At 37.9% G+C, this 23,251-nt stretch overlaps 1 protein-coding gene and 1 long non-coding RNA gene across 5 annotated transcripts in view; one reads left to right on the top strand and one right to left on the bottom strand.

Moving 5' to 3' along the window:
• Nucleotides 1-23,251, bottom strand: part of AGBL1 (AGBL carboxypeptidase 1) — an 872,209-nt gene that overhangs the window by 390,175 nt on the left and 458,783 nt on the right. For all 4 annotated transcript variants that reach the window (XM_077124136.1, XM_077124138.1, XM_077124137.1 and 1 more), the window contains one exon: nt 5,247-5,396. In XM_077124136.1, the coding sequence (XP_076980251.1) occupies nt 5,247-5,396 (150 nt within the window). The remainder of the gene's footprint in view (nt 1-5,246; nt 5,397-23,251) is intronic.
• LOC143652496 (uncharacterized) overlaps nt 1-23,251 on the top strand; it is a 59,998-nt gene that overhangs the window by 35,515 nt on the left and 1,232 nt on the right. The gene's annotated exons all lie outside the window — the stretch shown is intronic.

The raw sequence follows: 23,251 nt of genomic DNA, 5'->3' as shown, positions 1-23,251 counted from the left end.
ATAATAGGCTCCAAAACTACAGTATTTATAGTAAAGTCCTCCTTCCATCATGTGATTTCCCTTTTCATTACAGGCAAATTGATCTATATCAGGGTGAGGAATGACAATTACAGCTATCCTAAACTGGAGGTGTGGGTTCGTTTTTTCTGATTTGTTAACAAATATGAAATAGATGAATTCTACACATGAATTGATCCACAGGAGTCTTCTCCTGGGGAGTCAGCCTGGGTGGGGAAAGATGGCCTGAGACATTCAGCTCTTTCTCTGCTACTTGGTCTGTGCCCTGATGTTTAACTTCAGCTCCTATAACTTGAAAATTGTAATGGATATCTTTTCACTAAATGCTTATTATGCATTTGACATGCATTATCTCATCATAACTCTTTGAGACAGGTTTCTTATTATTCTATTTTATAGATAATCAGAGGCCAAACAGCTAAGTACTTTTTCAAAGGTCACAAAGCTAATAAGGACAAAGCCAGAATGTCAGGTATTCTAGATTCAGATCATACACGTCTAACCCTGGAAAAAAACCTGCTTGTTAAATGGGACATTACTAAGCATCAGGGCCTAAAGAGGTTTAAATGAGATGTAATATGTCCAGTGTACAATAGGCATCTATTACATTGTGATATTATTTGTAATTATCATAACATGTCCAAATAAAAACTCACTTCCTTTATCACCCGTTCTTGTTTTCTAAAAGGGAGCTTCAGAATACATATTAGATCCTTTTCAGGAATGGAGAGATGTTTCTTGAACTCAGAACACTGCCTGAGCACTAAACACAAGGCACCAGGTTAGAGGGGCTTAGAGTCCAGTTCTCCATTTACATACCATGTAATTTCAGATGACCTCCTCTGCCTCCTTCAGTCTTGGGGAGAAATAACATCTCCCTACTAGGGTCATTACAAGAAATAAATGACACAATGTGTAGGTAGGACATGGCATAGCAGTTTGCACTTAGCATGGTCCCAACACAGACCTGCCAGGATTTAGATACCATCCAGAACCAGCCCTGAGAATGACTCTTATAGACACCGAATTCCATTTATCCAAGATCAGCAACCTCGAGTGCATTCTTAATTGATGGGGAAAGGCTGATTCTGAATCAATAAATGATTTAAACAATAGGAATTTATCACTTCACAATTTCTGAGGCTAGAAGTTCAAAATCAAAGTATACTCAAAAAGAATATATATTCTGATGTTGTTGGGAGAAGTATTCTATATTATCAGGAAAGGTATTTTCTATACTTACTGATTTTCTCTCTGATTGTTCTATCAAGTATTGATAGGAGTGTATTAAAACATGCATCTATTATGAAATTTTTAAATTTTTCCTTTCAATTCTGTGAATTTTTACCTCATGTGCTTTGGGGCATGTATATTCACATGCATTCATAATTGCTATATCTTCATGATGAATCATCACTTTTAGCATCTTTAATTGTTCCTCTTATCTCTGGCAATATTTCTTATTTTAAAGTCATTTTGTCTTATAGCAATATAGACATTCTATGCCTCTTATAATCACTGTTCACATGGAAGCTTTTCTTTTTCTCTCCTTTACCCATGAACCTGTTTGTATTATTAAATTAGTGTGTCTCCAACACCAACATATAATTGGATCTTGCTATTTTATCCAATCTGACAACCTCTGCCTTTTGAATGAGATATTTTGTCCATTTATAGTTAGTGTCATTATTGATATTGTTGTATTTATTTCTGCCATTTTGCTGTTTGTTTTCTATGTGTCTCATTTTGTTGTTATTGTTGTTTGACTTTTCTTCTTACATTATCTTCTATTCCTTCCATTATTTCTTCAAATATTTTTCTTCCTATATATTTTACTTTTTTTCTGGGTCTCCCATTACCTGTATGCTTGATTGTTTTCTAACAATGTCTGAGGTGCTTATTTTCCTTTTTTTTTCTAACTGTTCTTTGAATTAATAATCTGGGATTGATCTTCAAGTTCACTGTTTTTTTCTACTGCCAACCCAAACCTGCTGATGATCCCATCTAGTAGATTTTTCATTTTTGTTACTGTATTTTCAACTCTAGAATTTCCTCCTTTTATTGAGTTTCTAATTTTCTATTGAAATTCCCTTTATGTTGGGCTATGTTCATCATATTTCCATTAACTTTTGAACATAATTTAATTCTTTGAACATATTTTAATAGTTTTTGTAAAATCATTATCTGATAAATCCAACATCTTGGCCCATTCAGGGCATGGATCATACATTCCTAATTCTTTGCATGTCTTATAATTTTGGGTTGAAAATTATGAAGACATCATAGATCATATTTTATAGCAACTCTGGATTCTGTTTTCTTTTTATCAGGGTTTTTGTTATTAACCACATTTCTGAACTTAACCTAGCATCTTTCTCCCTTTTCTCTTTTTCAGTGTGTAGCTACTGATATCTTTTTAAAGTTTAAAAAAAAATTCTTAATTTTTTTGCTTGGCTTTATAGGGTTTAAACCTGTCTCTAATTAGCATTGTGACTAGCCAATTATTTGGGCAGAGATTATATTCAAACACTTTGAGCTACTCTCTGTTGGCTGATCTATATATGGTTGTGGAGCACATTCAAAATAGTAGCCAGCTCTCAAGTTTCCATGGCTTTTATTTTTTCTGAGTTCTCTTGTGTCTCCCCTACACAGGTGCTTATTTTTCCATAGCCATGAATGTGTGGAGAGTTTATCTCAGCCCTTCTATAGTGCTCTCATTTCTTGAATCTATGCTTTAAAATTCTGGCTACTTTTGTGGCCAACCTTGTTTTGGCAAAACTATATTTCTTGATGATTAAATAGGGGTAGGAGGTCAGAGAAGACCCAAGTAAGAAGACCATAGACCTCTGCTGCTGTTCTTACCTGAAATCCTAGCCACTTTCAAAAATAAATGCCCCTCAATTTTTTGTTCATATTTTGTCAATTTCCAGAGCCCTGAAATGGTTGCTTTTTACAATTTTGTCCTGTTTTATACTTGGTGTTTTGCAGATTTAGGATCCACTGACCTCTATACCACCATAAATGGAAGTAGTGTCATTAAATGATGATTTAATAAAATCAAGTAAACGCTTATAGAGTGAATTTGATACATAATAGGTATATAATTGTCCCCTTAATGCAAGTACTACAGGAAAGGTAAGTATCTAATAAGCTGAATAGATTCAGAATTGTTACAATTTAAATGAGGATGTAAGAATTAGTCCATTAGAGTGCCGGCTCCTGTCAAGAGCCATGATTATAACATTAAACTATCTTAAATGGACCCATTCCTCTGGGACTCAGTTTCCTTATCTGTAAAATAAGTGAGTCCTTCCAGTTCTAACAAGATACATTTACATACATAAAAAAATCTTCTGGGCAGAACACCAATGTCAAGATCATTATTTGTCAAGGTCACTCTTCCACCATAGATTCAGAATGTCAGAAGGAGCTACATGTAGAATCCTCAAAAAGCAAACAAAAAAGAAAGGCTGATTGGATTGAAAAGAAGGATAGAGCAAAAATCTTATCTACTTTTCTACCTCAACCTATCTCATAGTAGCACATGAATCACCTTTATTGAAAGAACACAATTTAATAACTAGATAGTGTTATTAATAAATAGATAGAATTAAACATCCTCATTTCACAAGGGAGAACTGAAGCTCAAGTAAGTGACTTACCCTAAATTAGGGACCATATACATGAATATCAGTGTCTAGATGGATTAATCTTTTCAACAGCATGGTTATCAGATATTACTGTGTTTGCTCTCAGGGTTGAGACTGTGATTATATCCACTTCTGTGACACTAGTGCCTATAACCTTACCTGACACTAACTTGGCCTCAAAATATTTGTTAAACTTATTCGTTAAAGAACATAAATTACATTCTAAACTGAGGCACAAAGAATGATAATTCACACTATAATCCTTGTGATTCCTGACATCTGCCCCATATCATGTCAGCTTTATACTAGAGATTTCTGAAAGTTCCATTTCTTATTATCCCTGCCTATATATACAGAGTTATCCATGAACATTGTTACATTCTCTTGTAAGAGGAGTGGCAAAAGTCATGCTGATATTTAAAATTGAATAATGTAAATAAGTGTTTTAGTGCAAAATGTAACATGTGTAAGAGATCATTTTATACAGTCCAGCATGATCATGCCCAAATGAATGTTTTAAGTTGCTAAACTAGTTTCCTAAGGAAGATTAAGCAGTTAAGCTGTGTGTAGTTTATTACCTTTACTCTGATTGAGCCTTAGAGCAAATAGATCATTGAGTATAGGCTGATGATTCTGCTATAATAACCTTGGGGTATCTGTACTAATCAGCAGCAGTCCTCTTTCTGATGGACTGAATAAAAGAAGGGTGTAGAAAAGCTTAAGGAACAGAGAAGGTATTTCCAGGTGAAATAACAGTTTGGTGAATATTTATGTCTTTAAATTCTATGCTTTAACCCTGAATTAAGCCATCTTATACACTGTAACTATACCTACCCAGAAGAGTAAAGGATTAAGAAGAGGTAGACATTATCATTTTTTTTCCTCTTCCTATATTAATTTGAAACAAAGTCCAGCTTCAATTTTGTGTTTGTATAACATTGTATGTTCTACCTCTTCCTGAATCCCAGTAAGCAATAGCTTGTTTTCTTTATTGGGACAGGAAGGAATCCTCCCTTGCCCTTATTCATCATCTTTAATTTCCTTTTGATTCAGTGGAGAAACAGTTGAGCTCTAGCCTCAGGAAACAAGGAAAAATAGGATAAGGTTCTGTTGGCTACTGCTCAGCTTTTTATAGAATGCTTACATTCTATAAGGGATGTAGGTTGCCTAATGCCTTAAGTTTGACCATTCCTTCATTTAAGATCCTTTCATAATCAGTACCATATTGTTCTTCCAATAGAACAATGTAACAGAGGCATTTTTTAATGTCTTCATTTTATAGATGGCAGAGGGCAGTTCAGAGGGGTAATGCTACTGACTCATAGTCACACAATTAACACTTATAAAGCCAGGCATTAAAATGAGATTTTCTGTCTGCAAGTCTTTCATCCTTTGCAATATAGCATATCATACAGGAAAAAGAGGCAGAGCAGCTAGGCTGTAAGCCATTACTCAATAAAACCGTGGGAACCCCAGAGTTAAAAATCATCAAAATACTTATTTAGATAAAACAATGTGTGGGGCATGCTCAAGAACATGGACATGAAATGGTTGGTGTCATCTTACCCAAAGGCTTACCCTGTAGCTGACATCTTCCAAGATAGTAGATGCACCAGAAAGAGTAGATGCACTGGCAGTGCAATCTGCTTGCCACAGTGTCTCTTTGATACTACAACCATAAAGGAACACATTCTTCTTTTGAGAGTGGCCATGAAAATCACAGAACACCTATGAGGGTCAAACAAAGGAGAAAGTAAATCCGGACAGGGTTTATTGGTTTCTCTAAATGTTCAAAATGTAAACTTTCTTAAGTGGATACTGTATATTTAGCAGAACCAGCTATGTGGGGATCATTTGTGAATCTGGTAAGAATTATTTTGTTAAAGTTATGAGAGAGGTAGTTTAGGGTGAAATTGTATGTGAGGAAATGCAAGTCCTGTATATATTTTTTTGAGAAATTTTCTTGTGACAGTGGAGGAGATAAGGTCAAACTTAGAAGGAAATAAAAAAAAGAAAAATTTTAAGAATTTTAAAATCAATAGGAAAGATACATTTAAGAAGAATAGACAAATTATACAAAAGAGAAGTTACTAAAATAGTACAATCTTTCTCTCAGTTCTACTGTGGCAAAGAATGTCCACCAAAACTCAATGCCTTACCACAACAAAGGTTTGTTTTTCATTCATTCTAAAAGACAGTTGTGACTCTGTTCTGCATATTTTCTTCATTCTAAGATCCAGACCAAAGGAGAAGCCCCAATTTAGTACATGCTACTGTTGTGGCAGAAGGAAAATGAGCAAAGGCAAAGGCAAGGAATCATGCAATGGCTCTTAAAATTCCTGCTGAAGCATGGCACACATCATGTGTTCTCACATTCCATTGGTCAAAGCACATCACATGGTCAATCTTAATATCAATGGGGTAGGGAAATGTATTCCTCCCAGTGTCTCTACAAGTCATATGGCAAAGGGCAGGGATATAAAATCCTTTTACAGGAAGAAATGAGAAAAGCAAGAAAATCTTTTAAAATGTCCTCAAATTCTTCCCATGTTAAACACAATCCTTTGCATGGCTTATGTTCTAATTCCATCAAGAGATGGAATTTATTTCTCCACTCCTTGAATCCGGACTTGGTCGTGTAACTTCTTTTGGTCAATAGGAATTAGCAAACATGAGGCAAGCTGAGAAGTTTAGAAAGGACTTGCACATTGGAGTTTGTTCTCTTACTCCTTCTGGGAGCTGGCAACAACTGCCATATACATGAACATAGGCTGGCCTTCTGGATAATGAGAGATATGTTGCAAAGGCATCCTAATTGACCTAGCAGTCATCAAGCCAACCAAAAGACATGTGAGTGAGGCCATCTTCAACAATCCAGCAACAGAAAACAGGCCCAAAAAAGAAGAATCATCCAGTTTCTTGGGTGATTCTCAGGCTTATACACAGATTTTGTTTTAAATAACTAAGTTTTAAGGAAGTTTACTACATAACAAAAGCTAAGTGTTATAATAATTTCTTACAGTCCTTTTACACGCAAAATACACTTACTCCCTCCACCCCTGGAAGACACCTGAAACATCCCCCTCTAACACAGTATCAGATTATCAGTCCAAGACTCTCCAATAGTTCGTATATTCCATATGTGTTTCCTTCTGATCCAGAGGACCATGAAAACAAAAAGGGAACTCAACTGCTTTCTACCCGCCTACATACAATTGTTGAATGAGGAAACAATATCCCTAATAAGCACTTTTGTTCATAGAGTAGATGAAAAGATTGAACACAAGAGCATCTTCTCCATAACAATTCTGAAATCCTAATGGGCACTTACATTATGGCCAGGGAATCCCACTTTTTAGAATTTACACAAGAGAAATGAAAATTTACGGCCACACAAAACCTTTATGTGAATGATTATAGCAACTTTATTCATGGCCACCAAAACAGTAGATGTACCAGAGAGAGTAGATGCACTGGCAGTGCAATCTGCTTGCCACAGTGTCTCTTTGATGCTACAACCATAAAGGAACATGTCCTAGTTTGCTAGATGCCGGAATGCAACACACCAGAGACGGATTGGCTTTTAATAAAAGGGGATTTATTTTGTTGGTTCTTCAGAGGAAAGGCAGCTAACTTTCCACTGAGGTTCTTTCTTACGTGGAAGGCACAGGATGGTCTCTGCTGGTCTTCTCTCCAGGCCCCTGGGTTCCAACAACTTTCCCTGGGGTGACTTCTTTCTGCATCTCCAAAGGCCTGGGCTGAGCTGCAAGTGCTGAGATGTGGAATGCCGAGCTGCTTAGCTGTGCTACATTGCGATCTCTCATTTAAGCACCAGCCAATTAAGTCAAATGTCACTCATTGCAGCAGACATGCCTCCTAGCCGACTGCAGATGTAATTAGCAACAGATGAGGTTCATGTACCATTGGCTTGTGTCTGCAGCAACAGAACTAGGTATGTTCACCTGGCCAAGTTGACAACTGAATCTAACTAACACAGAACACATTCTTCTTTTGAGAGTGGTCATGAAAATCACAGAACACATATGAGGGCCAAACAAAGGAGAAAGTAAATCCAGACAGGGTTTATTGGTTTCTCTAAATGTTCAAAATGTAAACTTTCGTAAGTGGATACTGTATATTTAGCATAATAAATAATAACCCATACAATCCATAATAGCATTACCCATACATTTCTTCAATCAGGGAACAGATAAACCAACAATGACATATCTTTATAATGGAATACTATTCAGCTATAAAAAGGAGTAAAATATAGATTTCAATATGCATTTACCTAAAATAACCTGGATGAATCTTAAAATCACTTTGCCAAGGGAAAGAAGCCAGAACCAAAGGTTACATATTATATAATTTCCATTTATATGACATTATTGAAAAGGCAAAATTATAAGGATGGAAACAGGTTAGTGGTTGCCCAGAGTAGGAAGCAGGGAGAGGGGCTGATTACATTGGTTGCAGCACAAGAGAATTTTGGGGGTGAGGGAACCGTGCTTTTACCATGGGTATGATAGTGGATACATGACTCCATGCAATTCTCAAAATTCATAAAACTGCATACCACAGAAAGTGAATTTTACCATATTTAAATTTAAAAATTCAACCAGGATGTGGAGAAATCAAATATAATAGAAACTTTAATAAATAAATGTAGCTGTATTATAACTGAAAGTCATAACCACATTTAAGGGAGAGGGAAAGAAAAGAACCAGCCTACATCATGTTGGAAAATAATATGTTCAAAATAATAATGTAAGATTAAAGAAATAAAGAACTGTACTTAAAAACTACAAGTTGTTTATTATAGGAGTATGGATTAGTAATTATGAAACTACCTAATGCACATACTAGGAATGAACAAATAAGTAAATATATTACACATAATCAGAATCAAGCCTTTCATTGTTGGAGAAAGAAGTTATAGATAATGAAACTGGGAAGGCTAGATTGAACTCTCTGGTATTACACTGAAATCAGAGCTATCACTTTGAACCCTTGGTTTTTAAATATATCTTCAGAGAGATAAACACAGAAATAAATATGGTTATGTGTATGCATTAGTTCGTATATATACACATTTTCAAGCTCTGTCCACCTAGAAGGGCCTAGAAGCAAATATACTGCAGTAACAGAAGCATACCTATTGCCTAGATCTTGGTTTTTAATGGCATTCTTCAATAAAAGGAATAAAGACTTTTGGGAGATGTTTATTCCAAAGGTAAGGCAGGGAAAATACAAGATGATCATGGCATATCTTGTGGTACCAGAAGGTTTAAAAGTGTTTTAAAAAAGGAAGGAATCATGTCAAAAGGGCACAATAGCCAACTGGAAAGAGTTCCAAAAGGCTAAATCTGGAAAAATCCAGATCAACAATTTAGATTATGATAGTATAGGATTATAAACTATAGAATAAAAGAAGTATCCATGAGTCCATACTGATATAAATAAATTATCAAATAAATACATTTACAAAGAAAGAGACAGGAACAGAATGTGGGAGGAAGGAGGGGATGGGGGAAGGCACAGCTTCTCCTCACAGAAGAATTCCAATTAATAAACATGGAAGAATGAAGGAAGTAGGAAATAACCCTTAAAACAACTCTGTCGCAGGCAAGATCTACTGATGGATGCTAAAATTAGTAGGAAAAGTTTGAGGAGATAGGATATTTGTATACTGTCAGAATATGTCCACCAAAATGCTGATTGATTACAAAGGGAAAAATGGAGCTTTACAATGGAAAAACTTGGCAGACACAAACTTCATCAAGTGATCAAGATTATCACCAGTAATAAAACAGATTGACAATAGTGTACCCCTGACCAGTAGTTTTTTATTTTGTTTTCAATTTTTGTTGAGATACATTCACATACCGCACAAACCATCGAAAGCATACAGGCTCACAGTATCAACCCATCGTTGGGCATACATCTCCATGATCAATTTTAGAACATTTTCATTACTTCAGAACAGAAACAAGAATAAGAAATAAAACCAAAATCCTCCCACATCCCTCATTTTTGCCCATTGTTGACCCCTCATATTGATGTAGTAAATTTGTTACTTCTGATGGCAGAATATTAAAATATTGCTATTAACTATGGTTCATAGTTTGCAATAGCTGTGTTTTTCCCATATATCCCTCTATTATTTTTTATATTTGTAGTAGTTCATGCAAGAACTTACTCACAAACATGAATTTAAACAATCACATTCAATCAAATTTACCTACAAGATGTCACTATTACTTATAGTCCAATAATGAGCTACAATCACCTCTATCCATTCCCAAACATTTAAATTCAATCTTGTTAATAATTCTGTACATTTTAGGTAACTGTTTCCCCTTCTCTAGCTTTTGTCTATCTTTAGGTACCCTATATTCAACATTTTAAGACGCTGATTTTATATGTTCTCGTTAGTTCATACTGGTGAACAGTATCTGTCCTTTTGTGTCTGGCTTATTTTACTCAGCATTATGTCCTCAAGTTTCATCCATATTGTCACATGCTTTAGGATCTTATTCCTTCTCACAGCTGCATAATAATCCATTGTATGTTGTGCTGGTTGGAAAGTATTATGTATCTCAGAAAAGTCATGTTTTAATCCTGATCTAATCTTGTGGGAGCAGCCATCTCTTCTAATTCTGATTTAATAATGTAGGTTGGAAACTTTTTATTAGATCATCTCCATGGAGATGTGATACACCCAATTGTGATGGTGAACTTTTGATTAGATGGAGATGTGACTCTACTCATTCCAGGTGGGTCTTGATAAGTTTACTGGAATCCTTTAAAAGAGGAAATATTTTGGAGACCCAGAAATGACAAAGCCTATAGAAATGACAGAAACCTCAGAGCCAACAGAGAGAGCAGATGTAGACACTTGGAGAAGATAGACACAGATGTTTAGAGATGCTTTGAGCCCAGCAGATATCACGATGAGATGTTAAGCAAGCCAAGACCTGGAGAGAGCCAAGGGAAGACAAGAGATAAAAGCCAGCCCTGGAGAAGCAAAGTGAGGAACCCCCCCAGGAACAGAGGCAGAAAGTAACGGAACCCAGGAACAAGGGACCAGTGGTTGCCAGCCACGTGATTATCCAGCTGACAGAGGTGTTCCTGACCCATTGGCCTTTCTTGAGTGAAGGTAACCTCTTGTTGGTGCCTTAATTTGGACACCTTCACTTCCTTAGAACAGTAAAGTTGTAAATTATTAAATTTTCCTTTATAAAAGCTGTTAAGTTCTGGTCTACTGCATTCCAGCAGCTTGCAAACTAACACATATGTATATACCACATTTTGCTTATTCACTTATCTGTTGGATTGTTTCCATCTTTTAGCAATTATGAATGATGCTGCCATGAATGTCAGTGTACAAATGTCTGCTTGTTTCCCTACTTTCAGACCTTAGGTATATGCCAAGCATCAGAATTGCTGGGTTGTAGGGCAATTCAATATTTAGTTTTTTGAGGATCTGCCAAGCTGTCTTCCACAGTGGCTGTACTATTATACATTTCCACCAGCAGTAAATAAGTGTTCCAACTTCACCGCATCCTCTCCAACATTTGTAGTTAATAACGGCCATACTTATAGGTATGAAATGATATTTCATTGTGGTTTTAATCTGCATTTCCCTACTAGCTAATGAAGATGAACATCTTTTCATGTGCTTTTTAGCCAATTGTATTTCCTTTTTTTATATCTATTCATATCTTTTTCCCATTTTATGATTGGGTTGTTTTTCCTTTTATTGTTGAGTTATAGGATTTCTTTGTACATACTGGATATCAAACCCTTATCAGATATATGGTTACCAAATATTCTGTCCCATGAATTGACTGCCTCTTCATTTTTTTGACAAAATCCTTTGACTCCTTTTAATCTTGGAAGTTCCCATTTATCTATTTTTTTTTCTTTTGTTACTTGTGCCTTGGGTGTAAGATCTGAGAAGATACCTCCTATCACTAGGTCGTTATGATCACGTTAGCTACATCCACAGCTGATTCCATTTGTGATCAGCCAAAGGGGAGTGTCTTCTGCAATTAGTGATGCTAAATGCAATCATGGGAAGCCTTTTAAGGAGGACTCAGAGGAGATAAGTTGCATTCCTGCTTTGGCTGGCGAGCCTCTCCTGTGGAGTTCATCCAGGCCATCCATTGGAGTCATCAGCTTCGCAGCCTGCCCTGTGGATTTTGGACTCTGCGTTCCTACGGTCACGTGAGACACTTTTATAAATTTTATATTTGCAAGTGTTCCCTGTTGATTCTGTTTCTCTAGAGAACCCTAACTAATACATCTTGGTACCAGGAGTGGTTCTTAAGGAACAGAATCTTAAAAATGGGTTTTTATGAATGGTTTTCTACTCTGACTGGGCTCAGAGACTCTAAGGACTCTGATTCCCATAATCAGAATGACACTCCCAATCCATGGACTGAGTTGGCAAAGGAGATAGTCAAAATATCATCATTCGATTCTCCTAATGCTTCGCTTGTACGAAGCCAGACTCTGGGGGATAATGTTTTTTCACCTTTACAGAGTTTTGTAGAAATAAGAGTTATAGAGATGTTGATTGGTTGTTGTTAGATACACTGTCTGCATTAAAGGGTGAAAGGGATGGGCTTAAGGCTTCAAACAAGAAGCTTAAGTGCCGTCTGAAAGATGTAGAGGTTTCTATGAGTATCCTCAAGGAAAATTTTATTTCCTGTAGCCGTAGACTTGAGATCTCTGAAAATCAGACTCAGAATCTTATTGTTAGAGTAGCAACTTTACAACGTAAACTGAAATCTCAGTCTTGCATGGTGTCTGCCGTTAAAGTGAGGGCATTGATTGGAAAGGAGTGGGACCCTGAAAAATGGGATGGTGACATATGGATTGATAATGATGTTGGGGGTGAGGTTGAAACCCTAGACCATGCTGAGCCTTCTTTAGATAACCCTGTAATAGTCTGCCCTGAGGACACAGCCGCCCCACCTTCAGCCTGCCTTGAGGAATTGGCCACCCAACCTCCTCCTGAAGGGATTAGCCCTAGAGTTATTAATCCTGTTTCACCAGATGAAACTGCAAATGAAAGCCCTGAAGCAAATGGCTTGGAAGATATTTCTAATTCTTTTCATGACCCACCCCCACCACCCCTCATTTCTTCTAGACCTATAACTAGACTAAAGTCCCAACAGGCCCCTAAAGGTGAGGTACAAAGTATCACACATGAGGAGGTACGTTATACTCCAAAAGAACTGTGTGAGTTTTCCAATTTATATAGACAGAAATCAGGGGAATATGTGTGGCAATGGATTTTAAGAGTGTGGGATAATGGTGGGAGGAATATAAGGCTGGATCAGGCTGAATTTATTGATATGGGCCCACTAAGCAGAGATTCTGCATTCAATGTTATAGCTAGAGCAGTTAGAAAAGGTGTTAACAGCTTGTTTGGGTGGTTGGTTGAAACATGGATCAAAAGGTGGCCAACATTACCTGAGGTTGAAATGCCAGAACTGCCCTGGTATAATGTAGATGAGGGGATCCAGAGGCTTAGAGAGATTGGGATGTTAGAGTGGATTTATCATGCAAAGCCTGCTCTTACACCCCAGGAATGTCCAGAGGATGCACCTTTTACCAGAACAGTGAGAAATAAGTTTGTGAGACTAGCACCATCATCCCTCAAGAGCTCTGTGGTTGCACTCTCTGTAGGTCAGATATTACTGTAGGAACTGCTGTCACTGAGCTGGAATCCTTAAACACAATGGGGATGACAGGATCCCGAGTTGGCAGAAGCCAGGTGGCAGCACTTAATCACCAAAGACAGGGTAGACGTGGGTATTATAATAGACAACAAACTCAAAGGAGGCATCAAAATTATATGACACGCAGAGATTTGTGGCATTGGCTAGTAAATCATGGGGTGCCTAGAAATACAATAGAAGGGCAGTCTACTAAATTCTTGTTGGAGCTGTATAAACAAAAGAGTTCTAGGTCAAGGGAACAGAAGTCTAACCTGAATTACAAAAACACAGAATCACGGCCCCTTAATCAATTTCCAGACTTGAAACAGTTTACAGACCCTGAGCCCCTTGAATGAAGGGGAGGCCAGGTCCCTATGGGGAAGAAACCTGTTACACTGCCACAAATTTATACTGTTGACCTTCCTCTAAGTCTTCCCCGGAGACCGACGGCCTTTTACCAGGGTAACTGTGCATTGGGGAAAAGGAAATGATCAGATATTTCGGGGATTATTAGACACTGGTTCAGAAGTGACATTAATTCCAGGGGACCCAAAACGTCACTCTGGACCACCAGTCAGAGTGGGGGCTTATGGAGGCCAGGTGATCAATGGAGTTTTAGCTCAGGTCCGTCTCACAGTGGGTCCAGTGGGCCCCCGGACCCATCCTGTAGTTATTTCCCCAGTTCCGGAATGTATAATTGGCATAGACATACTGAGCAACTGGCAGAATCCCCACGTTGGTTCTCTAACTCGTGCAGTGAGGGCTATTATGGTGGGAAAGGCCAAGTGGAAGCCACTAGAACTGCCCCTACCAAGCAAAATAGTAAATCAAAAGCAATACCGTATTCCTGGAGGGATTGCAGAGATTACTGCCACTCTTAAGGACTTGAAAGATGCAGGGGTGGTGATTCCCACCACATCCCCATTCAACTCTCCTATTTGGCCTGTGCAGAAAACAGATGGGTCTTGGAGAATGACAGTGGATTATCGTAAACTCAACCAGGTGGTAACTCCAATTGCAGCTGCTGTTCCAGATGTAGTATCATTGCTTGAGCAAATCAATACATCCCCTGGTACCTGGTATGCAGCTATTGATCTGGCAAATGCTTTTTTCTCAATAGCTATTAGTAAGGACCACCAGAAACAGTTTGCTTTCAGCTGGCAAGGTCAGCAATATACTTTCACTGTCCTACCTCAGGGGTATATCAACTCTCCAGCCCTATGTCATAATCTTGTTCGCAGAGACCTTGATCGTTTCTGCCTCCCACAAGACATCACACTGGTCCATTATATTGATGATATCATGTTGATTGGACCTAGTGAACAAGAAGTAGCAACTACTCTAGATTTACTGGTAAGGCATTTGCGTGTCAGAGGATGGGAGATAAATCCAACAAAAATACAGGGGCCTTCCACCTCAGTAAAATTTCTAGGTGTCCAGTGGTGTGGGGCTGTCGAGATATCCCTTCTAAGGTGAAGGATAAATTGCTGCATCTGGCCCCTCCCACAACCAAAAAAGAGGCACAACGCCTAGTTGGTCTTTTTGGATTTTGGCGACAACATATTCCTCATTTGGGTGTGCTACTCCGGCCCATTTATCGAGTGACCAGAAAAGCTGCCAATTTTGAGTGGGGACCTGAACAAGAGGAGGCTCTGCGACAGGTCCAGGCTGCTGTGCAAGCTGCTCTGCCACTTGGGCCATATGATCCAGCAGATCCAATGGTGCTGGAAGTGTCAGTGGCAAATAGAGATGCTGTCTGGAGCCTTTGGCAGGCCCCAGTAGGAGAATCACAATGCAGACCCTTAGGATTTTGGAGCAAAGCCTTACCATCTGCTGCAGATAACTACTCTCCTTTTGAGAAACAGCTTTTGGCCTGCTACTGGGCCTTAGTAGAGACTGAACGCTTAACCATGGGCCACCAAGTTACCATGAGACCTGAGTTGCCTATCATGAGTTGGGTGTTGTCTGACCCACCAAGCCATAAAGTTGGGCGTGCACAGCAGCCTCTATTGTAAAGTGGAAATGGTATATACGAGATAGAGCCAGAGCAGGTCCTGAAGGCACAAGTAAGTTACATGAAGAAGTGGCACAGATGCCCATGGTTTCCACTCCTGCTGCCACATTACCTTCTCTTTCCCAGACCAGAGCTATGGCCTCTTGGGGAGTTCCTTACAGTGAATTGACTGAGGAAGAGAAAACTCGGGCCTGGTTTACAGATGGTTCAGCACGATATGCAGGTACCACCCGAAAGTGGACAGCTGCAGCATTACAACCCCTTTCTGGGGTGTCTTGAAGGACAGTGGTGAGGGGAAATCCTCCCAGTGGGCAGAACTTCGAGCAGTGTACCTGGTTGTTCATTTTGCTTGGAAGGAAAACTGGCCAGAGGTGCGTTTGTATACTGACTCATGGGCTGTTGCTAATGGTTTGGCTGGATGGTCAGGGACTTGGAAAGACCATAATTGGAAAATTGGTGACAAAGAGGTCTGGGGAAGAAGTATGTGGATAGACCTTTCTGAGTGGGCTAAAAACATGAAGATATTTGTGTCCCATGTGAATGCACACCAGAGGGTGACTTCAGCAGAGGAAGATTTTAATAATCAAGTGGATAAGATGACCCGTTCTATGGATACCAGTCAGCCTGTTTCCCCAGCAACTCCTGTTATTGCCCAATGGGCTCATGAACAAAGTGGTCATGGTGGTAGGGATGGAGGTTATGCATGGGCTCAGCAGCATGGACTTCCACTCACCAAGGCTGACCTGGCTACAGCCACTGCTGAGTGCCCAATCTGCCAGCAGCAGAGACCCACACTCAGCCCCCGATATGGCACCATTCCCCGAGGTGACCAGCCAGCTACATGGTGGCAGGTTGATTACATTGGACCACTCCCTTCATGGAAGGGGCAGCGATTTGTTCTAACTGGAATAGACACATACTCTGGATATGGGTTTGCTTTCCCTGCACGCAATGCTTCTGCCAAAACTACTATCCGTGGGCTTACAGAATGCCTTATCCATCGCCATGGTATTCCACATAGCATTGCTTCGGATCAAGGAACACACTTCACAGCAAATGAAGTGCGGAATGGGCACATGCTCATGGAATTCTCTGGTCTTACCATGTTCCCCATCATCCAAAGCAGCTGGATTGATAGAACGGTGGAATGGCCTTTTGAAAACTCAATTACGGTGCCAACTAGGTGGCAAAAACTTGAAAGGCTGGGGTAATGTTCTCCAGGAAGCTGTGTATGCTCTGAATCAGCGTCCACTGTATGGTGCTGTTTCTCCCATAGCCAGGATCCATGGGTCCAGGAACCAAGGGGTGGAAATGGGTGTGGTGCCACTCACTATTACTCCTAGTGATCCACTGGAAAATTTTTGCTTCCTGTCCCTGCTACCCTGAGTTCTGCGGTCTACAGGTTTTAGTTCCAAAACGGGTGTGCTTTCTCCAGGAGAAACAACAGTGATACCACTGAACTGGAAGTTAAGATTGCCACCTGGCCACTTTGGGCTATTTATGCCTCTGGATCAACACACCAAGAAGGGAATTACATTATTGTCTGGGGTAATTGACCCTGACTATCAGAAGGAAGTAGGACTGCAACTACATAATGGAGGTAAAGAAGAGTTTTCTTGGAATATAGGAGATCCCCTGGGGCGTCTATTAGTACTACCATGCCCTGTGATTAAAATCAATGGAAAACTGCAACAACACAATCCAGGCAGGACCACTAATGGCTCTGAGACTTCAGGAATGAAGGTTTGGGTCACCCCACCAGGCAAAGAACCACGGCCAGCTGAAGTGCTTGCTGAGGGGAAAGGGAACATGGAATGGGTAGTGGAAGAAGGTAGTGATAATATGAACTTCGACCACGTGATCAGTTACAGAAACGAGGACTGTAATGCTGTTTTGTTTGTGTTATACTATTTAAGTTGTAAGATATCAAGTTTAAGAATGAATGTTGTCCAAGGATTTGCACCCTATTCTGGAGAGATTTAATGTGTTTCCAGTTATATGCAGGACAGTTGAGTATTGTCAGGTAAAAGAAAAAATGTGTGCTTATTTTGTTTTCATTTGGAAATCTAAGGTATAGGTGCCAAGTTGACAAGGGGTGGACTGTCATGGTTAGGGACAGGTGTCAACTTGGCCATGTTGTGGTACCTGTTCGTCTGATTGGGTAAGCACTGGCCTGTCTGTTGCAATGAGGACATTTCATAGGATTAGGTTATGATCACGTTAGCTACATCCACAGCTTGAAGATGTTTCCCCATATTTTCTTCTAGAAGCTTTATGGTATTGGTTCTTATATTTAGGTCTTTGATTCACTTTGAGTTACCTTTTCTATAGGGTGTGAGGTACAAATCCTCTTTCATTACTTTGGATAAGGCTATACAGTACTTCCAGCACTATTTATTGGAGACCATTCTGCCCAGTCAGTGAATTTGGTGGCCTTGTCAAAAATCAATTGACCATAGAGCTGGAGGCCTATTTCTGAACTCTCAGTTTGATTCCATTGATCAATATAGCTATCTTTGTGACAATACCATGCTGGGTTTTTAAAACTGTAGCTTTACAATAAAGTTTAAGTCAGGAAGTATAAATCCTCCTACTTCATTCTTCTTTTTTAGGATGTTTTTGGCTATTCAAGGCCCCTTTCCCTTCCAAATAAATTTAATAATGAACTTTTCCAATTCTGCAAAATAGATTGCTGGAATTTTGATTGGTATTGCATTGAATCTTGTAGGTCAATTTGGATAGAATTGATATCTTAACAAAATTTAGCTTTTGAATACAAGAACACAGAAAGTCTTTTCACCTACTTAGGTCTTCTTTGATTTATTTTAGCAATGTTTTGTAGCTTTCTGTGTACACATCCATTACATATTTGGTTAAGTTTATTCCTAGATATTTGATTCTTTAGTTGCAATTGTGTATGGAATTTTTTTTCTGCCTCCTCAGGTCATTACTATTATATAGAAATACTACTGATTTTGTGTGTTAATCTTGTATCCACCACTTTGCTGAATCAGATTATTAGCTCACATAGCTTTGTCAGAGATTTCTCAGTATTTTCCAAATGTAATATCATGTCATCTGCAAATAATGAGAGTTTTACTTCTTCCTTTCCAATTTGGATGCCTCTTATTTCTTTTTCCTACCTGACTGCTCTAGCTAGAACTTCTAGTACAAGTTGAATAACAGTGGTGACAGAGGGCATCCTTGTCTCATTCCTGATCTTAGGGAGAAGGCTCTTAGTCTCTCACCATTGAGTACAATGCTGGCTTGTGGGTTTTTCATAAATGCACTTTATCATATTGAGGAAGTTTCCTTTGATTCCTACCTTTTGGAATATTTTTATCAAGAAAGGAGCTGAATTTTGTCAAATGCCTTTTGTACATCAATCAAGATGATCATGCAATTTTTCCTTTCCAATTTGTTAATGAATTGTATCATTACAATCAATGTTGATTGATTTTCTTGTATTGAACCATCCTTGCTTGCCTAGAATTTTTGCATCTATTCATTAGAGAGATTTGGCTGGTAGTTTTAAAAAACTATATTAGCCAATGGAAGGCAAGGAAAGACTGAGGGACTCCTACAGATTAGAAAAAGCTAAGGAGGCATGAAATTTAAATACATTGTGGATCCTGGATTGGCTACTGACATAGATAAAGAACATTAGTGCAAAAACTAGTGAAATCTCTATAAAGCTTTTAGATAATATTCTTATTCCAATATTAATTTTTAGTTTTGATTGTTGAACCATGATTGTGCAAGATGTTAGCACAGAGATTAAGGGTATATAGGTAGTCTCTGCATTATATTTAAAACTTTTCTGTAAGTCCAAAATTAAAAATGGACAAAAAGGGTAATGTATTATAACATATTTATCTAACAGTTGAACTGCAAGGTTGTATTGTTTAAACATTAAAAATAAATTCAGTATAATCCCCACATTTATAGAATAAAGAAGAAACTCAAATGATAATCATGATAGACATATAAAACATTTAATAAAATTCAATAGCCATAAATGATTTTTTAAAAAATGACCAAAGTCTCAGAATCTAGGAATAGAAAAACAATTTTCTAAATCTAATAAAACTATCTACAAAATTGCCTGCAACAAATCTTTATAATTATTGATTAAATATGGTAAGTTCCCCCCCTCCCGGAAATCAGGAAAATAAAACATGGTATGCATATCACCAAGCATATTTGACCTTTATTTTAGGTTCTTTCCAGTGCTACAAGGTGAGATAAAAGAAAAAGTATAAGGCTTGAAAGGAGGATAAACTGTAGACTATCCAAAATATATGCATGCAAATTATTATTTCAGGTAAAAATGTCAACATATAAACATGAAGTACATTTATACATACTACCAACATACAAATAGAAATCTCAATTTTAAAAATAGCTTTTAAAATTACACAAAAACATGAAACACTTAGGGATAACTTTATTTAAAAACATGGAAGTCTCTTAACTATTGAGAAAAAATAAAATTTTGGATTTTCCTCAAACTTGTCTACATAGGCTCAATGCAATCTCAGTCAAAATCCACAAAGGATTTTTTCATTTTACCTTTTATTTTAAATTGGAAATTTGCAACCTCATCTTAAACCAATATGGAAATGAAAAGAGCCAAAACTGGCTGAGACAATCTTGTCAAAGAATAAGAAAAATGGAAAATTACATGCAGATATCAACACTTATTTTCAAGTTACAGTATTTCAGAAAAAGGATTGTAGGGGAAAGCACAGATAAGTTAACCAATGGAGGGAAATGGATATTCCAGAAGGGGAATCACACATACAGTCACTTGATTTATGGCAAAGTTGATACTCTAATGTAGAGGGAAAAGATGGTCTTGGGAGATCTCGGTATTCACATGAAAAACAGAGATAAATCTTGGTTTTAAAAAATCATTATACATGGATTCTAGACTAAAGATTATAGGCAAAATAATAAAGCTACTAGAGCATAATATAGGCTATAATGTATGACCATGAGGTGAGAAAAGAGTCCTATTCTAAAGCAGACATAAACAAGAAATGACAATACAGGAAAATATTTTTAAAAAGATATATACAATTAAGAACTTTATTGTATAGACACCATCAAGAACATGAAAAGGCAACCCAAAAAATGGAATGAGATATTTACAATACATATATCCAACAAATGGCTCATTTAGAGAATACATAAAGAACTTCTACACATCAACAAGAAAAAAGGCAACCCAATTTTTTAATGGGCAAAAACGTGTAATTGGGGTGGGCCATGGTGGCTCAGCAGGCAGAGTTCTTGCCTGCCATGCCAGAGAACTGGGTTCAATTCCTGGTGCCTGTCCATGCAAAAAAAAAAAAAAAAAAAAAAAGTAATTGGTATTTCACAAAAGAGAATGTCCAAATGGCTCTTAGAGACATGAAAATGCACTCAATCTCATATATCAATGAAATATACATTTTTTTTTTTTTACATGGGCAGGCACCAGGAATCAAACCCAGGTCTCTGGAATGGCAGGTGAGAACCCTGCCACTGAGCCACTGTGGCCCTCAATGAAATATACTTTCAAAACTGCAATGAAATGCCAAGACAAACCCACTGGGAGCACTGGTAACATGAAGCCAGACAATGTCAAATGTTGGATACAGTAGGTAGAACTCTTTGACACTGCTCGTAGAGGCATAAATTGATACAACTATGTTGGAAAAGTATTTTGTAGTGCCTTCTAAAACTGTATATACATATATTCCAGTACCCTCCAAATAGGAATCCATACATGGGACACCTAAAGATATCAAGAATATTAACAGCAGCACTGTTTGTACTAACTCAAAGCTGGAATCAGTAGACTGGATTTATTCACTGTGGCATAATCATTCAACAGAATACTATCCAGCACTGAGAATGGAAGAACATGCTAGACACAGAAGAGAACAGACTATACAATTCCTTTCCTATGTAACATTCAAAAACAGGTAAAATTAATTGATTGCGATAGAAACAAGGGTAGTGTTTACCTGTCGGGATGGGGTACTGTCCGTGTTTCTGGGTTGCTGGTGGGGTTCTGCTTCTTGATTTGGCTGGTGCTTGCATGGTGTGTTCATTTTGTGAGAATTCACCATGCTGAACATTTGTGATTTGCGTACTTATAATTAACATATGATACCTACATGTGCGTATTTCAAAGAGACAGAAGTTCTGGTATTTTATGAGGTATTTTCTCACATTTCTTCCTTACTCTCTAGAAAAATAGCTTTTCCAAATTAGGTTAAAATAATTGGGGGTAACTAAAGGTGTTTTATAAATTTACTAATGATGCAGAATTAGGGATAACTAATTGTAGAAAAAGTAAGAACAAAATGGATGTGACAAAAAAATAAAATTAGCAGAAGTTGAGGTGTTTTAATTGGAATAAATGCAAAATCTTGCAGTTAGATTCAAGCAGTGGTATAAGAGGAGGTTAGAGACACTAAGCTAAGAAGTAGCTTACGAGTAAGAAAGCTGGAGGTTTTACATGACAGTTTGCTTAGAATGATGTAATGGACATAGATGTCAACTATGAATCTAATCAAAAGTCGCTTCCAAAGAAGTATAGTGGCCATATGTGAGAAGCATTATTCCATTGAACCCTCCCCTGGTCAATTCACATTTAATATACTGTTTTCAATTCTTAGTGTGGTATATGAGCACAAGCTAGAAAACTCAGTAAAGAGGAACAGAAAGCCAGTGGAAATGAGGATGTTTGTAAACAACAGTCAAAGGAACTGGAGGTAGTTATCCTGGAAAAAAGTAACCCAAAAATGTCTTCATAGCAGTCTTCCATATTTTGGAATTCCCCTATTTAGAACATGAATAAATGTATTCTCTGTTATTTCAAAGAGCAGAGAAAGACGAAAGGAAGGATAATACAAATACTCAATTCAACAGTTAAATATGTAATACTGGCAAATAATGACATACTATGATTATAGCTGTCTTAAAATGCTGCATTCCACATTACAAAACTTCCTTTCCCTGGAATTACTTCAGCAGAAGCCAGATAAATTGCTATCAATGATGTTGTTGAAGATGTTAAGCTAGAGATGGTGGAAACCACTTCTAGTGTATGACACATTTCTGTAGTTAGTTGGTTGAATAGGGAGCTAAGTTCTCCAAGTGATTCTAACATTCCTGACAGCAGAAACAGAGCTCAAGATATGCAGGGTACATGCAACAGTGAATATACTGACTATGTAAAAGAAAAGAAAAGGAAAAGTAGGTAGGTGGCTTTGCTGAGTCATAATACAGGAAGATGAAAACTAACTCTATGTTGGAGGGTTAGAACTGACAAAACATGTTGTTTTTCTGGTGGACTATGCAATACGAAGGACTCAGGGATGCCAGGACTTATTTCTGGGATCAAAAATGCTGTCAGACAAGGAATACTGGCTTGGTCAATGGATACAAGGTAGGTTTTTGGACAGACCAAGTGCCTATGTTATGAGGGTTTTATAGACAAAAAGACCTGAAGCAGATGGTTTTCTCTTTGTTTACATTTTCCTCCCTTCTTTTTCAATTGTCAATAATATAGGGCTACAATAATGTTTTAGAATATTTTTTTATTATTTTGCAAATTCCCTGTTAGTAAAAAGTAGTTTAAGGTGGGCCATGTGGCTCAGCAGACATACTTCTTGCCTGTCATGCCAGAGACAGGTTCGTTTCCCGGTGCCTGCCCATGCAAATAATAATAATAATAATAATTTAAAAATATTATTTTCTCTCCCTCAAAATGTTTTTTTTTGTTGGGAACCACAATTAACAGTTTCAGGTTAAAGTCTCAAGGGAAAGTAAGTCTCCCA

The sequence above is a fragment of the Tamandua tetradactyla genome, chromosome 12 (genome assembly GCF_023851605.1).
Source record: "Tamandua tetradactyla isolate mTamTet1 chromosome 12, mTamTet1.pri, whole genome shotgun sequence".
Lineage (NCBI taxonomy): Eukaryota > Metazoa > Chordata > Mammalia > Pilosa > Myrmecophagidae > Tamandua > Tamandua tetradactyla.
Note: the sequence above shows the minus strand (reverse complement) of the source record. Positions and strands in the feature narration are given on the sequence as shown.